The following is a 17,142-nucleotide window of genomic DNA, read 5'->3' as shown; positions in this document are numbered from 1 at the left end:
TGCAGCTTAGTTTGTTTAACATAATTTTTATTGCACCTTCCTTATTTTATTGTAAATTGATTCATAAGGTGATTTTGATGCCTATTTTAAAAATGTAGAAACACAATTATTTGAAACACTTATATCTATCCAATTTAGACAAGCAAGGATGAGGAGAAAACAATATCTTCGGTCAAAGAGGAGTGTCAATTTAGCTTCCACTTCAAGTTAGTACAAAAGAGTCTTATAACATACTCTGTTCTATTTTTTGTATTGATTTTTGGTACGGATAGAAAAAAAATACTTTTGTAATTGTTTACGAATCATTACGTAGGATTTAAATAAAATATTTTGTATTATATTTAAAATTCTATCGATGTGTGAAAAAGGGATAATTTTAAAAAAAAAATACTTCAATAATAATTTCGCAATCTTTGAAGAAAAAACTATGTCTTAAGTTAAGAAGTATTGCCAATTCAGCTTTCACTTTAGGTGAGTACAAATTATTTTATAACATGTTTTTTGTTCTAATTGTTGCTACTCATAGCTAATTAATAGGAAAAATCAGTATAGATTGTTGTAATTGTTTCCTATGTAGGATGAAAAAGAAATGTTTTGCATTATATTTAAAATCATAAAAATATGTGAAAAAAAGGATCATTTTTTAAAAATAAAATCACATCAATATTAATTTTGTAATCTGTAAATAAATTTACCCACATTACTTCTATTGATGCGTGAAAAAAGGATAATTTTTTTTAAAAAAAATTATTTCAATAATAATTTTGCAACCCTTGAAGAGAAAGCTATGTCTTAAGTTAAAAAGTATTGCCAATTCAGCTTTCACTTTAGGTGAGTACAAATTATTTTATAACATATTTTATTCTAATTGTTTCTACTCATAGCTAATTAATAGGAAAAAATCCGTATGGTTTGTTGTAGTTGTTTGCTATGTAGGATGAAAATAAAATCTTTTGCATTATATTTAAAATCATAAAAATCTGTGAAAAAAGGGATAATTTTTTAAAAATAAAATCACATCAATATTAATTTTGCAATCCGTAAATAAGTTTACCCACATTACTTTTAACGATGCATGAAAAAAGGATAATTTTTTTAAAAAAATTACTTCAATAATTATTTTGCAACCCTTGAAGAGAAAGCAATGTTTAAGTTAAGTAGTATTGCTAAGTAAGCTTTCACTTTAGGTGAGTACAAATTATTTTGTAACATGTTTCGTTCTAATTGTTGTTGCTCATAGCTAATTAATAGTGTTTGTTGTGTAATAAGATTGTCCAATTCATTAGTTAAATCCAATTATTGAGAAAGAAATTTGAGAAGCCTATTTGTATTTTTAATACTTCTTCATTGTATATTTTTTGCTTAAAACTGCATTTCATCTAAGTTTTTTGTTTACAGGTGGACAATCATCGTATATTCATAGCTCACTTTCAAGACGTATTGTGGTTGCCATGGTGCATAATTATATTGGTGAGATTAAAGTATAATGTAAATCTTGCAAAACATAATAATATTTATTTATTTACTAAGGCTTTATTGTATATCTTCACACCGCAGATAATACAAATAATGAGATGGAAATATATGATGTGTTTCGAGAGGCAAGACGCAAAAGAAGGCAATTATTAAATCAAAAGAGATGTGTTCGATCTACTCAAAATTCAAGTATACTTACTTTCAACAATAGTTTCTCCCCTTTTTCTCCAAAAGTAAATTTTAAATTTCATTACTCATAATTAATTCTTTTCCTTTTTTAAACACTGTAGCACGCAATCTAAAAATTCAACCAACTACTTCCTCAACGAGGGCTGTTTCTAATCGAGCAAATCAACACCCAAGTAAGTGGCCAAGTTTTTATTTATTTTCCCTTAACATTATAGTTCAAAATTAAGGCAACTAAATGTTTGAGTGAACTCTTTTATTACAAATAATGTTTTATTAAACTGATTCTTTAGGTACTAATTTAATTTGATTGCAAATATATCATTTAAATTATGTTCTTTATTTCAATTTTTACAGATTTCACAAATGAAGTATGGAATTTTGGAAGACCAACATGCGTCTGTGAGTATTGTGGCGTAATACTTTGGTACGAAGAAAGGACCCACAAAATTATAAATACAGCTCATCCGAAATTCTTCATTTTCTGCTTGGAAGGAAGAGTCCAATTGCCATTGTTAAAACCCCCTCTTCCTTTGCTACATAATTTATTGGATTACCATGAAAGCAACATTGCAAAAAATTTTAGGAATCATATTCGCATCTATAATGCTACCTTTGCTTTTACGTCTATGGGTGGAAAAATTGATCATGAAATTAATAAATATGGTGGCCCATATACTTTTCGCATTAATGGTCAAAATTACCATTTCCTTGGATCTTTGGTTCCTTTAGATGGGAGAAAAGCTAAATTTGCACAACTTTATATCCATGACACACCTAATGAGATATCAAATATATTAGGAATGTTCAACAATGATGATGGAAGTAGCCCCCTTGAAGAGGAAGTTGTCAGAGATCTAATTCGTATGTTTGATGAACATAATGTCTTGGTTCAATCTTTTAGAATGGCTAGAGACAAACATCAAGAAGATGGAATTCGTGATTTCAAACTTCGATTGATAAGTAAAAAGGTAACTGATGGAAGACAATATAACCTACCTTCTTCTTCAGAAGTTGCAACACTTTTAGTTGATCAGTACACTAATGAGGAGGAATGCCACCGTGATATAGTTATTGAACATAAAAAAACTGGTCTTCAAAGAATAACTGAAATACATCCAAGCTTTATGGCCCTACAATATCCTTTGCTGTTTTCGTATGGAGAAGATGGCTTCAGGACAGGGATAAGTCATTTTAATAGACGAATAGGTAGAAGGTACAAACAACAAACAATCACTATGAGACAATACTATGCTTTTCGTCTTCATCAAAGAATTGGAGAATGCCAAACTTTGTTGCGAGGTGGACATTTATTATAACAATTCATGGTTGATGCTTATGCTTGTATTGAACAAGGGAGACCTCATTGGATTAGAAATAATCAAAAACAATTGCGAGTTGAATTGTATAGTGGATTAAGCGATGCAATCAATCAAGGAGATGTAATGGCAGATAATGTAGGCAAAATGATAATACTAGCTTCAAGTTACACGGGTGGACCTCGATATCGAGTACAAAACTATCAGGTAAATAATTGACTTATGCCATAATTATTTTTGAGAAGTTTTAAAGCAATTTAAAAATTAAATAATTATTCTTTGAGCAATACTTTCAAAATCAAATATTGATAGTGTACAATTATTGCATTTTCCCCATTTTAAAGATATTGGTTGCTAATATTATGGTTAATTAAAAAAATATTTCATTTATGTACAGGATGCAATGGCAATATGTCGCTATGTTGGATATCCAGACTTATTTCTAACTTTTACTTGTAATCCAAAGTAGTCTGAAAATGATTATATGCTGGAAGATATTGAAGGGCAAAAAAGCGATGATAGACTTGACATTGTCAGTCGTGTTTTTTCTATAAAGTTAATGGAGCTCATCAATGATATTAAACGCTGACATATATTTGAGAGAGTCACTGCCGGTAATGTATCTATTTACTACTCTAATATTTTACTCATGTTATTTACATCTACTTTTTGGAATACAATACCCGGATATAATATTTACCCATTCTTGCAAATGAATTTGTTACCACATAAACAAAATTTTAATCCTCCATAAATGTATTGAATGTGCAATTTAGGAGCAAATATTTATAAAGGCTTTTTTCCATAAATAAAATTTAAATTTTATTTCAAAAATCCATAATTAAATGTTACGCAACATTCTCTAACTTCTTTAATCGGCAAATATTGAGCTTCTTTATACAAATACATTTTTTCTTTCAATAATTGCCTTTCACAATTCTTATCTATTTGATAAATTCTTTCAGTTTTACAATCATTTATAAAATTGAGAATATTTAAATCTTATAACACAATTCTTATTGGATTAAAAATCCTTTCTTACGGGATTTACATTAAATCCCTTTGCTATTTATTTTTTCTGTTTAAGTCATTTTTTTACTTATTCTGTATAATTCATTTCATCAAAATCAGCAATTAGATGTTCTAACTTTTTTTTATTTAAATAGTTGTATACACGATAAAATTTCAAAAGAGAGGACTACCACATGCCCATATATTAGTTTTCTAACATCCGGATGACAAGATACAGCTAGCAACTCAGGTTGATGAAATTATTTCTGCTAAAATACCAGATAAAGAAAATGATCCTGTTGATTATAGTGTAGTTGATAGATTCATGGTTCATGGACCTTGTGGGATTTTAAACCATAATTCTCCATGCATGATTAATGGCAAATGCTCAAAGCAATATCCAAAAAAATTTCATGATAGCACATCATTTGATAATGATGGATTCCCTATATACATGAGGAGGGGTAATGGCAGATATATATTAAAGAATGGTCTCCAACTTGACAATCGTCATGTCGTTCCATATAATAGGAATCTTTTGGTCAAGTACGATGCCCATCTTAATGTTGAGCTTTGTAATCGATCTAGATCGGTTAAATATTTATTCAAATATATCAATAAAGGACCTGATTGTGCTACTGCACTTATCTTAGATGAACAGAATTTTGCCTCCACATCTGAAACTAGAATTCAGGAACATGATGAGATAAAGGCATACTTGGATTGTAGATATATTTCTACAGCTGAAGCTGCTTGGAGAATTTACCAATTTGATATGTTCTATCGAGAACCAATTGTAGAGCATTTATCATTCCACCTTCCTGATCAACAACCAATTTATTTTCAAGGGCATATGACACTTGACAACATTATGAGTCGTTCAAGAATTGAGACAACAATGTTTACTGAGTTGATGAAAGTAAATTCTGAGGACATTGAGGCCAGACAACTAACATACTCTGAATTCCCTACGAAGTATGTCTGGAATAAGAAAGAAAAGTTGTGGACAAGAAGATGTAGATGCAGATGTATTGGCAGAATGTACTATATGCCTCCTACTGCTGGAGAAAAATACTATTTGCGTATGCTGCTCAACATGGTTCGAGGAAGTTGCTCTTATGAACAAATAAGAACAATAGATGGTATTGTATACGACACTTTCAAAGATACATGCTATGCACTTGGATTATTAGAGGATGATAAAGAATGGGATGATTGCCTTAAAGAAGCTTCGATGTGGGGTACAGAAAACCAGCTTTGCCAATTATTTTCCACCATATTAGTGCACTGTGAAGTGGTTGATCCATGTCACCTTTGGGAATCAAATTGGAAGTTACTTTCAGAGGATATTTTATACAAGCAGCGTCGCTTATTAGATCTCCCAAACTTACAGTTGACAGATGAACAATTGCAAAACTATTCTCTCCTAGAGATTGAGCAAATTCTGAGAAAGATGGAAAAATCATTAGAAGATTATTCAGGAATGCTAATTCCTAATAATGACACATTAATGAGCGAAATGAACAACCGTCTTATTTTTCAAGAGTTAAACTACGACAGTATAAAAATGCATCATGAATATGTTCAACTATTATGTGGTTTAAACTCAGACCAAAAAGGAATTCATGATATTGTACTTAAATCTATTGATTTCAGTTTGGGCATGTTGTTCTTTGTAAGTGGTTCAGGAGGAACAGGGAAAACAGATCTCTGGAGAACACTCCTAGCAAAAGTCAGGTCCAAAGGAAAAATAGCAATTGCTGTTGCTACTTCTGGTATTGTGGCTTTACTTTTACCGGGTGGTCGAACTGCGCATTCAAGATTTAAAATACCTTTGAACCCAACAGAAGAAGCAACATGTGACATAAAAAAGGTAGACAACTTGCTGAGTTGATCATGCAAACATCTTTAATCATTTGGGATGAGGCGCCAATGACAAATAAATATTACTTTGAAGCTGTAGACAGAAGCCTTCGTGATATTATGAAAAGTGTCCGAGAAGAATTGTCAGCAAAGCCTTTTGGAGGGATAACTACTGTGTTAGGAGGTGATTTCTGGAAAATTTTGCCAGTTATTCCCAAGGGTGATAGACAAGACATCATTCAAGCATGTATTAAGACTTCTTATCTTTGGCAAGTTTGTGAGGTTCATTCACTACAACAAAATATGAGGTTAAAGGCAGATAATTTAGATTCTGCATCAAAAGAACAGATGAGACACTTTGCGAATTGGATTCTTGACATTGGAAATGGAAAACATTGCCCAGATAGTGGTGTTCGCTCTATTGTCGACAACATATATCAAGATTTGGAGGGTCATGTTGGAGAATCAAATTTCTTAGTGCCTAGAGCAATCTTAACTCCAACAAATGAGACGGTTGATCTAATAAATGACCATATATTGGAAAGGATACCAACTGAAGAAAGCATCTATTTCTCTTCTGATTCAATTTGTAAAGCGGATTTTCATGTTGAAGATCAAGACCTACTTTATCCAACAGAGTTTCTTAACACACTTAAATTTCCAGGATTTCCACCACACACACTAAGGTTGAAAAAAGGCGCTGCAATAAGGCTTCTTAAAAATCTAAACCAAGGCTCTGGATTATGCAATGGCACGAGACTAAAAATCACTTAGCTTGGAAAATGGTTTATTGAAGGAGAAATTTTGACTGGTTCAAGTGTGGGAGAAAAAGTCCTAATTCTAAGAATTACATTGTCTCCTTCAGAATCTAAATGGCCATTTGTCTTAAAAAGGAGGCAATATCCAAATCACTATGCTTTGCTATGACAATCAAATAGTCTGTGTATTCTGTAAACCCCGATAAATTAGTAGATAATTAGTCAATAAATTAATTTTTAATAAAGAAGATAAGAAACGCAAATATTATATCAAATTAGGATAGAGCTCATCGAAACGAGAATTTTGACACCAATTTCGAAGAAAACGGTCTAAGATTGGACCGAACGGGCCGAACCAGTTAAACTGGGTCCAAACTGGGCTGTGGGCTCAACCGGGCCAGCCTTTTAAAATGAACCCACGTCCTCTTCTTCTTCATTTTCAGCAAAGCGCTGAAGGCTGCGTACAGGGAGAAGAAAAACGTCGAAACCCTTGCGGAAAATTTCAATTCGCCGTAGCTCCTCCGTCCGAGCTCCAATCGCCGCACCGCTCGCGGTCACACGTTCACCGCGTCGAGCTCTACGTTTCTATCGAAACAATTTTATAGGTAACTTGTTATTTCACCCTCAGCCTCCTCTTCCCCCAATTCTTGAACTATTGAGTAGGAAGTTGAATTTCTTTGATTTTTGATGTTTTAGGATCCAATTAGCTTGAGGAAAATGTTCACTCTTGATTATGTGAAGCTTGGGTAAGGTGTGGATTCGATAATTCTATTTTAATTTCATTTAATTTGAGCTTTGAGTATTAAATTGGATATATAAGTGTTATAAATGTGTATTAGGTTGAAAATAAATAATTGGAGCTTGAAATCATGAATATTAGAACTTGGAGGAAGCTGAGCTTAGAGTTTGTTGAATTTTGAGGGGCTGCCTTGATTTTGAATAAATTGCTTTGGTCGTTACATGGAAAATCGGCCAAGGTATGGTTTAGTTTCTTGCATTTAATATATAATATTCCGTAAAAACTTAGGTTAGATGACCATAGGATAAATTGGATTGCATGGAATGGTACAATGCTTAGTATACTTGATGTCTATGATGTGGTTTGATTGTATAGTAGAGATTATTATTATGTGGACATTCCAATGAGAGATGAGTATATATATATATATATATTGATGGTTGACGGTTGATAAATGGTGTAAAGTTGTGTTGAGTTTTGTTATTGGTATGTGGTGTTAGATTTGGCATATGTAACAAGGAATGAAATGGAGTTTTAATTGAAAATTGAGGTTTGAATATTTTTGTAAAGGTTGGTTTTGGCCGAATTTTGGCGAGGCATAATTTGGCTTCCGGACCTTCAATTTGTTCCTAATTTGTTTAAAAATGAAAATAGGATTCGTGATGTTTATGCCGTTCGAAGAATGGAAGGAAAACGATTTAAAATGATTGAGTTATGTCCGTCGAAAGTTTGGATGAAAAATATGTGGTTATGCTGCTGAAAATTTGCAAGGTTTGCAGCTCTCTAGTGATCTGATGCTGTTTTTAAAAAAGACGTATGTCCACGCGTACGCATGATGGACCAGCAAGCATGCCCACGCGTATGCATGACCCAAACGTATGCATGACATGAGGTATCAATCTACGCATACGCGTGACAAGGGGACGCGCGTGTGCGAGCTGCATTTGTGCATTTCCACGCGTACATGTGAGCCACGCACATGCGTGGACCCTTTTTTAGCAAACATGATTTTTAATGTTTTAAACTACATTTCAAACCTCTAAACCTCTATTTTCATTCCTATAGTCACAAATAACAATATTAAACCTGATAAGTCAGATGAAGTTTGGAGGTGGAAATAACTTGAAGGTGAAGTAGAGTTGAGAAACAATGAGTTGATTATGGCATGTTACCAGTAATCGTAAATGATACATGGCTGGATATTCAAATGAATGATTATGTATGATACTTGGCTTGGATGATTAAATGATCTAAGATACGAGATTCCCTTGGTAAAGTACCGTGACTTGCCACCACGTGTACCAGGTTGAAAGCTCGATACTCTGTTGACCCTACGACGAAAGTGTGACCGGGCACTACAAATTCCCGGGAATGTAATCCCCCATTGAGCAATATTGATTATTTGAGAAAAAGCTATGCATAGACTCTTGGGGATGCACGTCGGGGGACAGTCTAAGGTTTTCGAACTTGTCGGATTGGCTGGATAACTGACAGATGAGCCTCATCAGCCATAGGACAGGCATGCATCATATGCATATTACTTGAATTACTTGCTTATGCTTTAATTGGGTGTGCCTAAATGTACTTGCCATGTTAAATGTATATGTGTTACCTGCAGTATTTGTAACCTTCTTGTGCTTGCCCCTATCTGTTTATTTCTGTGAAATGCATGATGGAGTTGGAGGTATGGAGGAATGTCAGTATGAGACTTAGATTTAAGATTAAGTTAAGTTAGGTTTAGATACTCCTAGAAAACCACCTTTTATGGCTTCTGTTTAATACTTTAAGCTCTCTAATCTGAGTGTCGGCATTCTAAAATTGCCTCTGGCATTCCCAGGACCTTATCTATTATGTGTGTAGCACCTTTACCTTACTGAGAACCTCCGGTTTTCATTCCATACTATGTTGTTGTTTTTCATATGCAGGTCGAGAGGCGTCTTGTTAGGCGTTTGAGCTCCTGAAGCAAAATGGTTACTGGGTTATTTTGTTACACAGTGATGTATATGTATGTACTTAGCTTTCTCTCTACATAACTTATTCTTTTTGACCCTCTTAGAGGTTTATGGAGAGGCAGGATTTTGTTTATGTACATTTGGGTTTTGGATATATATATATTCTCTGGCCAGCCTTGACTTCCCGGGCTGAGTTAGGAGCTTGTTATTTTGTACCTTTGGTTTTCTATTCATACTTTTGTTATCATACGTTTGATAGTTATAGTTTCCTTCACACGCAAGTTGTTCCATTTCCGGAGCGAGGCGCTTTTCATTTCGCGATTTTGTTTTACCCATTTTTCAAGGCTCCTAGTCTATTATATTCTTTCTGCTATTATATGTATGAATTTTAATTTTAAAGGTCGTAATACCTCGCCACCTTGTTTTACATCCTAGGTGTAAAGCTCTGGGTGGTAGGGTGTTACATTATGGTATCAGAGTAGTTCGTTCCTGTAGAGCCTGAGAGACGAAATAATTATGCTTCTAAGCATACTCTGTGTGTGATTATGTGCTACTTAGAATATCAGACTGGTATGTGTAGCATACGTGTTCGTGAGCATGCATTTGGGACTTTAAAGCATTAAACTTGAGATATTGAGACTGATCACCTTAATATCACTTGTTTGGTGTGAACCGAAACCAAATGGCATCTCGTGGGCGTGGTCGTGGGTGTAATCGAGGTCGAAGACGGAGAGGTAATGAGATAACTATACCGACGGATAGTTTGACCACTTTTGTGACCGCACTGACGAATGTTGCTGCTGTCATTGGTGCTGTTGCTGTTGCGACCAGTCGAGCGATAGATTGGATGGAGCCACAAGCTAGAATTGGCAATGATGGTGGAAGTGAATGTGAAGGCAGGAATAATACCCCAAGTGCAATGATACCAATGGAGATAACGGGTTATCCAGAGTTAACTAACATTGGTCAAGCAATGGGAGAAAGCTCAAGCAGAACTGTGTTGGCAAGGAATAATCGCCGGGAATATTTTACAGAGAAAAAGGAAAAGGAGACAAAGATTACACTTAGGAGCCAAAATTTCAAGAGGGGTCGTTCTGTTACTTCACGCTCTCAATGCCAGAACAATGACCGAAGGAACGACAACCGTCCAGATCTAAATTCAGAAGGGCAAACTAGTACTCGCCCGGAAGACTTAAGATGCCCAAGATGCAAGAAGTACCATCCGAATAGACCATGCAGAGCCAGGCTAGGTGTATGCTACAAGTGTGGGAAGCCAGGGCATATAGCTCGGGATTGTCCACGCAGGGAACGCCGGGATGCAGCCGAATCCAATTCTCAGACCCAAGGTAATCATAAATTGGTAGTTGAATTTCAAACTTCCTTGCATATCATTAATATGTGATATTCATTATTAATATATGATGCACAATGATAATTGTAAAGCCCAAGTCGATGATTGGTCGAAGGCTATTAGTTGTTAAGACGGAGTAATATTTAGTTAACATAGAAGGGTGGATCGGTTTGGAGTGATGTTAGGTTTAAAATAGATAAGGGTTAGAGATAAAGATATTCCGAAAACTATTTTCAGGATACGTTATGGACAATATGAGTATACAGAGATGTCTTTCGGATTAACTAATGCTCCAGCAGTATTCATGGATTATATGAACAGAATTTTCCGGCCGTACCTAGACAAGTATGTTATTGTCTTCATTGATGATATTCTTATTTACTCTAAACCTGGAAAGGAGCATGCTAATCACTGGCGAACTATGCCGCAAATTCTGAGAGACAGGAAGTTGTACGCTAAGTTGTCTAAATGCAATTTCTGGAAGAGTGAGGTGAAGTTTCTTGGTCACGTGGTGAGTAAGCAGGGAATAGATGTGGATCCTGCTAAAGTGGAAGCAATGATGAACTGGGAGCTACCAACTTCGGTGACCGAGATCAGGAGTTTCCTAGGTCTGGCAGGGTATTATCGCAGATTCATTAAGGGATTTTCACAGCTTGCCTTGCCTTTAACTAAGTTGACTAGGAAGGATACGCCTTTTGTCTGGTCTCCGGAATGTGAAGAGAGCTTTCAAGTATTGAAGCACAGGTTGACTACAGCACCCGTGTTGGTATTACCTGAACCAAATGAACTGTTTGAAGTATATTGTGATGCATTACTGAAGGGTTTAGGGTGCGTTCTGATGCAGCACCAGAATGTTGTAGCATATGCTTCACGGCATTTAAGGCCGCATGAGATGATCTACCCGACACATGATTTGGAACTTGCTGTGGTTGTGTTTGCTTTAAAGATCTGGAGCCACTATCTCTATGGCATTAAGTTTCATGTTTTCTCATACCATAAGAGTTTGAAGTATCTTTTTGAGCAGAAAGAGTTGAATATGCATTAGAGGAGGTGGATGGAACTTCTGAAGGATTATGATTTTGAATTGAATTACCATCCAGGAAAAGCGAACGTTATGGCGGACGCCTTGAGTTAGAAGTCTTTATATGCAGCTTGGATGATGTTGCGAAAATAAGAGTTACTAAAGACATTTCAAGGTTTGAATTTGGGAGTTAAAGAAGAATCTGGAATTATGTGTTTGAGTCAGCTGCAGATTTCAAGTGATTTTAAATCAGAACTTCTGAAGGCTCATCAAGATAGTGAAGCATTACGTAAGGTATTACCAGCAGTTGAACAAGGAAAACATTGGAAAGTGTCAGAAGGTCAAGATGGTCTGTGGAGGTTCAAGAACCGGATTGTTGTGCCAGATGTCAGAGACCTGCGACAAAATATCTTGAAGGAAGCTCATAAGAGCGAATTCTCAATTCGCCCAGGAAGCACTAAAATGTATAAGGATCTGAAGGCGAAGTTCTGGTGGCCATGGATGAAGAATGATGTGGCAATGCATGTTTCTAAATGTTTAACGTGTCAGAAGGTTAAGATTGAGCATCAGATACCATCAGGGACCCTTCAGCCTTTAGAGATTCCACAATGGAAATAGGAGAGTATCGCAATGGATTTTGTGATAGGGTTGCCTAGAACCCAATCTGGTTGTGACGGTATTTGGATAGTTGCGGACTGACTGACAAAATCGGCTCACTTCCTTCCCATTCGAATAAGTTGCACAATGGAGGAATTAGCCCGAATGTATATCAAAGAGATTGTTAGATTGCATGGCGTGCCTTCTACCATTATATCTGACAGAGATCCTTGTTTTACATCAAGATTCTAGGGAACCTTTCAGCGGGCATTTGGGACTCAGTTAATTTTGGGTACTGCGTATCACCTTCAGACAAATGGTCAATCAGAGAGAACTATTCAGACCTTGGAGGATATGCTAAGGGCTTGTGTTTTGGGCCAGCCGACGAGCTGGGATCGGTATATGCCATTAGTGGAGTTTGCTTATAACAATAGCTACCATGCGAGCATCGGAATGGCTTTGTATTGCAGAAAATGTCAATCTCCGCTATATTGATAAGAAACTGGAGAAAGAAGTTTGTTAGGGCCTGAGATGATACCTGAAACTACTGAACAGATAAAGAAGATTCGTAGTCGAATGCTCATAGCCCAAAGCCATCAAAAGAGCTATGCTGACTAAAGGCGAAAGCCTTTGGGATTTGAAGAAAGGGAACATGTCTTTCTGAAAGTTACACCAACCACTGGAGTGAGAAGAGCTATTAAGACTAAGAAACTGAATCCCCATTATATTGGACCGCTTGAGATCCTGAAAAGAATTAGGCCAATAGCTTATAGGATTGCCTTATTGTCATATCTTTCGAATTTGCATGACGTGTTTCATGTATCACAACTTCGGAGATATACTCCTGGCGCAAGTCATATTCTGGAACCGGAACCGAACCAAGTGAGAGAAGATCTAATACTTCTAATAATTCCGGTGAGAATTAATGACACCAGTGTTAAACGATTACGCGGGAAGGAAGTATCATTGGTTAAAACAGCTTCGAGTCAAGCTAGTATCGAGGAACACACTTGGAAACTCGAATCAGATATGCGAAAGGACTACCCACATCTCTTTTTAGGTGACTGAATTTGAATTTTGAGGGCAAAATTCTTTGTTAGGTGGGTAGGATGTAAACCCCGATAAATTAGTAGATAATTAGTCAATAAATTAGTTTTTAATAAAGAAGATTAGAAACACAAATATTATATCAAATTAGGATAGAGCTCATCAAAACGAGAATTTTGACACCAATTTCGAAGAAAACGGTCCAAGATTGGACCGAACGGGTCGAACCGGTTGAACCGGGCCTAAATCGGGCTGTGGGCTCAACCGGGCCAGCCTTTTAAAATGAACCCACATCCTCTTCTTCATTTTCAGCAAAGCGCTGAAGGCTGCGTACAGGGAGAAGAGAAACGCTGAGACCCTTGCGGCAAATTTCAATTCGCCGTAGCTCCTCCGTCCGAGCTCCAATTGTCGCACCGTTCGTGGCCACGCGTTCATCGCGTCGAGCTCTACGTTTCTACTGGAAAAATTTCATAGGTAACTTGTTATTTCATCCTCAGCCTCCTCTTCCCCAATTCTTGAACTATTGAGTAGGAAGTTGAATTTCTTTGATTTCTGATGTTTTAGGATCCAATTAGCTTGAGAAAAATATTCACTCTTGCTTATGTGAAGCTTGGGTAAGGTGAGGATACAATAATTCTATTTTAATTTCATTTAATTTGAGTTTTGAGTATTAAATTGGATATATAAGTGTTATAAATGTGTATTAGGTTGAAAATAAATAATTGGAGCTTGAAATCGTGAATATTAGAACTTGGAGGAAGCTGAGCTTAGAGTTTGTTGAATTTTGAGGGGCTGCCTTGATTTTGAATAAATTACTTTGGTCGTTACGTGAAAAATCGGCCAAGGTATGGTTTAGGTTTCTTGCATTTAATATATAATGTTCCGTGAAAACTTAGGTTAGATAACCATAGGATAAGCTAGATTGCACGGAATGGTACAATGCTTAGTATACTTGATGTCTATGATGTGGTTTGATTGTATAGTAGAGATTATTATTATGTGGACATTCCAATGAGAAATGAGTAATGAGATATGGCTAAGTTGATGATTTTATAGGTTACATGCATATTAATTGAAGGCTTGATGGTTTTGTTGATATATATATATTTGAGGGGGTTGTTGAGAAATGAAATTGTTTAGTGTAATTGAATGGTAGTTGATAAATGGTGTAAAGTTGTGTTGAGTTTTGTTATTGGTATATGGTGTTAGATTTGGCATATGTAACAAGGAATGAAATGGAGTTTTAATTGAAAATTGAGGTTTGAATATTTTTGTAAAAGTTGGTTTTGGCCGAATTTTGGCGAGATATAATTTGACTTCCGGACCTTCAATTTGTTCTTAATTTGTTTTAAAATGAAAATAGGATTCGTGATATTTATGGCGTTCGAAGAACGGAAGGAAAACGATTTAAAACGATTGCGTTATGCCCGTCGGAAGTTTGGATGACAAATATGTGGTTATGCTGCTGAAAATTTGCAAGGTTTGAAGCTCTCTGGTGATCTGATGCTGTTTTTAAAAAAGACGTACGTCCACGCTACGCGTGGAATGTAAACTTTGTTTGTGCGACGCGAGTAGCTCTATGCGTACGCGTGATGGACCAGCAAGCATGCCCACGCGTACGCGTGATCCACACGTACGCGTGACATGAGGTATCCATCTACGGGTACGCGTGACAAGGGGACGCGCGCGCCCGAGCTGCATTTGTGCATTTCCAAGCGTACGCGTGAGCCACACGCACGCGTGGACCCTATTTCAGCAAACATGATTTTTAATGTTTTAAACTACATTTCAAACCTCTAAACCTCTATTTTCATTCCTATGGTCACAAATAACTGTATTAAACCTGATAAGTCAGATGAAGTTAGGAGGTGGGAATAACTTGAAGGTGAAGTAGAGTTGAGAAACGATGGGTTGATTATGAAATGTTACCAATAATCATAAATGATACCTGGCTGGATATTCAAATGAATAATTATGTATGATACTTGGCTTGGATGATTAAATGATCTGAGATACGAGATTCCCTTGGTAAAGTACCGTGGCTTGCCACCACGTGTACCAGGTTAAAAGCTCGATACTCTGTTGACCCTAAGATGTAAGTGTGACCAGGCACTATAAATTTCCGGGAATGTAGCCCCCATTGAGCAATATTGATTATTTGAGAAAAAGCTATACATAGACTCTTGGGGATGCACGTCGAGGGACAGTCTAAGGTTTTCGAACTTGTCGGATTGGCTGGATAACCGACAGATGAGCCTCATCAGCCATAAGACAGGCATGCGTCATATGCATATTTCTTGAATTACTTGCTTGTGCTTTAATTGGGTGTACCTAAATGTACTTGCCATGTTAAATGTATATGTGTTACCTGCAGTATTTGTAACCTTCTTGTGCTTGCCCCTATTTGTTTATTTGTCTGTGAAATGCATGATGGAGTTGGAGGTATGGAGGAATGGCAGTATGAGACTTAGATTTAAGATTAAGTTAAGTTAGGTTTAGATACTCCTAGAAAACCACCTTTTATGGCTTTTGTTTAATACTGTAAGCTCTCTAATCTTAGTGTTGGTGTTCTAGGATTACCTCTGGCATTCCCAGGACCTTATCTATTATGTGTGTGGCACCTTTACCATAGTGAGAACCTCCGGTTCTCATTCCATACTATGTTGTTGTTTTTCAGATACAGGTCGAGAGGCGTCTTGTTAGGCATTTGAGCTCCTGAAGCAAAATGGTTACTGGGTTATTTTGTTACACGGTGATATATATGTATGTACTTAGATTTCTCTCCGCATAACTTATTCTTTTTTACTCTCTTAGAGGTTTATGGAGAGGCAGGATTTTGTTTATGTACATTTGGATTTTGGATATGTATATATATTTAAATATTCTTCGACCAGCCTTGACTTTGCGTGCTGAGTTAGGAGCTTGTTATTTTGTACCTTTGACTTTCTATTCCTACTTTTGTTATCTTACGTTTGATAGTTATAGTTTTCTTCACATGCAAGTTGTACCGTTTCCGGAGCGTGGCGCTTTTCATTTCGCAATTTTGTTTTACCCATTTTTCAAGACTCCTAATCTATTATATTCTTTCTGCTATTATATGTATGAATTTTAATTTTAGAGGTTGTAATACCTCGCCACCTCGTTTTACATCCTAGGTGTAAAGCTCTGGATGGTAGGGTATTACATATTCTCACCACTAACGAAGACCAACCAACAGACAACACAATCTTAAATATTGTGTACAAGAAAATTTTGTAGTAGCCTTTCCACAATTTATACAACATTGAGGTAATTTTATATAAGAAATATTAATATACTTAACCTATTTTTTATCTTTTTTATTCATAAACTTATTCTTTACCAGTCGTTAATGCTTGCAGTACTTGATTTCATATCAATGGCATTTCAACAAACTCATGAGAATATATCTTTTATAAAGTTAGTCATCTCTTACGTTTGGAGTAATGTTTATATTTCTTTCTTTTAAAATTCCTCATACATATTTTCTGTGAAAATAGTTGTATCTACAGGTATAACACGCTTCGGAATAAGGTCGACTTCTACAATACTCTAACTGATCCAAAAATTGAATCTCAATACTTCTTTTTAGACATTGCACATATAAATATGGGTTGAATTTAAGGATATTTTTTTCTCTTAGTTTTGTATACTTCTAAAATTATTTATATATTATGCTACAGTTTTTTTTTTTTTACAAAATTCTTAATCACATAATTTATAAATCATAATTTAAACCACTTAAAATTAGTCTTTGAAAATTATGTAATATTCTTAATCACATATAACAATTAAAATAGGTCA

The 17,142-nt window shown here is 35.7% G+C and overlaps 3 protein-coding genes across 3 annotated transcripts; all 3 read left to right on the top strand.

Moving 5' to 3' along the window:
* LOC107627632 lies at positions 2,292 to 5,886 on the top strand. Its single transcript, XM_016330458.1, has 4 exons — positions 2,292 to 2,878; positions 3,074 to 3,188; positions 3,451 to 3,513; positions 4,231 to 5,886. Exons 1-4 carry the CDS (start codon positions 2,292 to 2,294, stop codon positions 5,884 to 5,886), a joined length of 2,421 nt encoding a protein of 806 aa, XP_016185944.1.
* LOC107627631 (ATP-dependent DNA helicase pif1-like) lies at positions 5,925 to 6,629 on the top strand. The gene has a single exon (XM_016330457.1). It carries the CDS (start codon positions 5,925 to 5,927, stop codon positions 6,627 to 6,629), a length of 705 nt encoding a protein of 234 aa, XP_016185943.1.
* LOC110269280 lies at positions 11,887 to 12,891 on the top strand. The gene is made up of 3 exons (XM_021116999.1): positions 11,887 to 12,228; positions 12,498 to 12,671; positions 12,829 to 12,891. The coding sequence occupies exons 1-3, from the start codon at positions 11,887 to 11,889 to the stop codon at positions 12,889 to 12,891; spliced, it is 579 nt and encodes a 192-aa protein (XP_020972658.1).

This window comes from Arachis ipaensis, chromosome B02, assembly GCF_000816755.2.
Source record: "Arachis ipaensis cultivar K30076 chromosome B02, Araip1.1, whole genome shotgun sequence".
NCBI lineage: Eukaryota > Viridiplantae > Streptophyta > Magnoliopsida > Fabales > Fabaceae > Arachis > Arachis ipaensis.
Note: the sequence above shows the minus strand (reverse complement) of the source record. Positions and strands in the feature narration are given on the sequence as shown.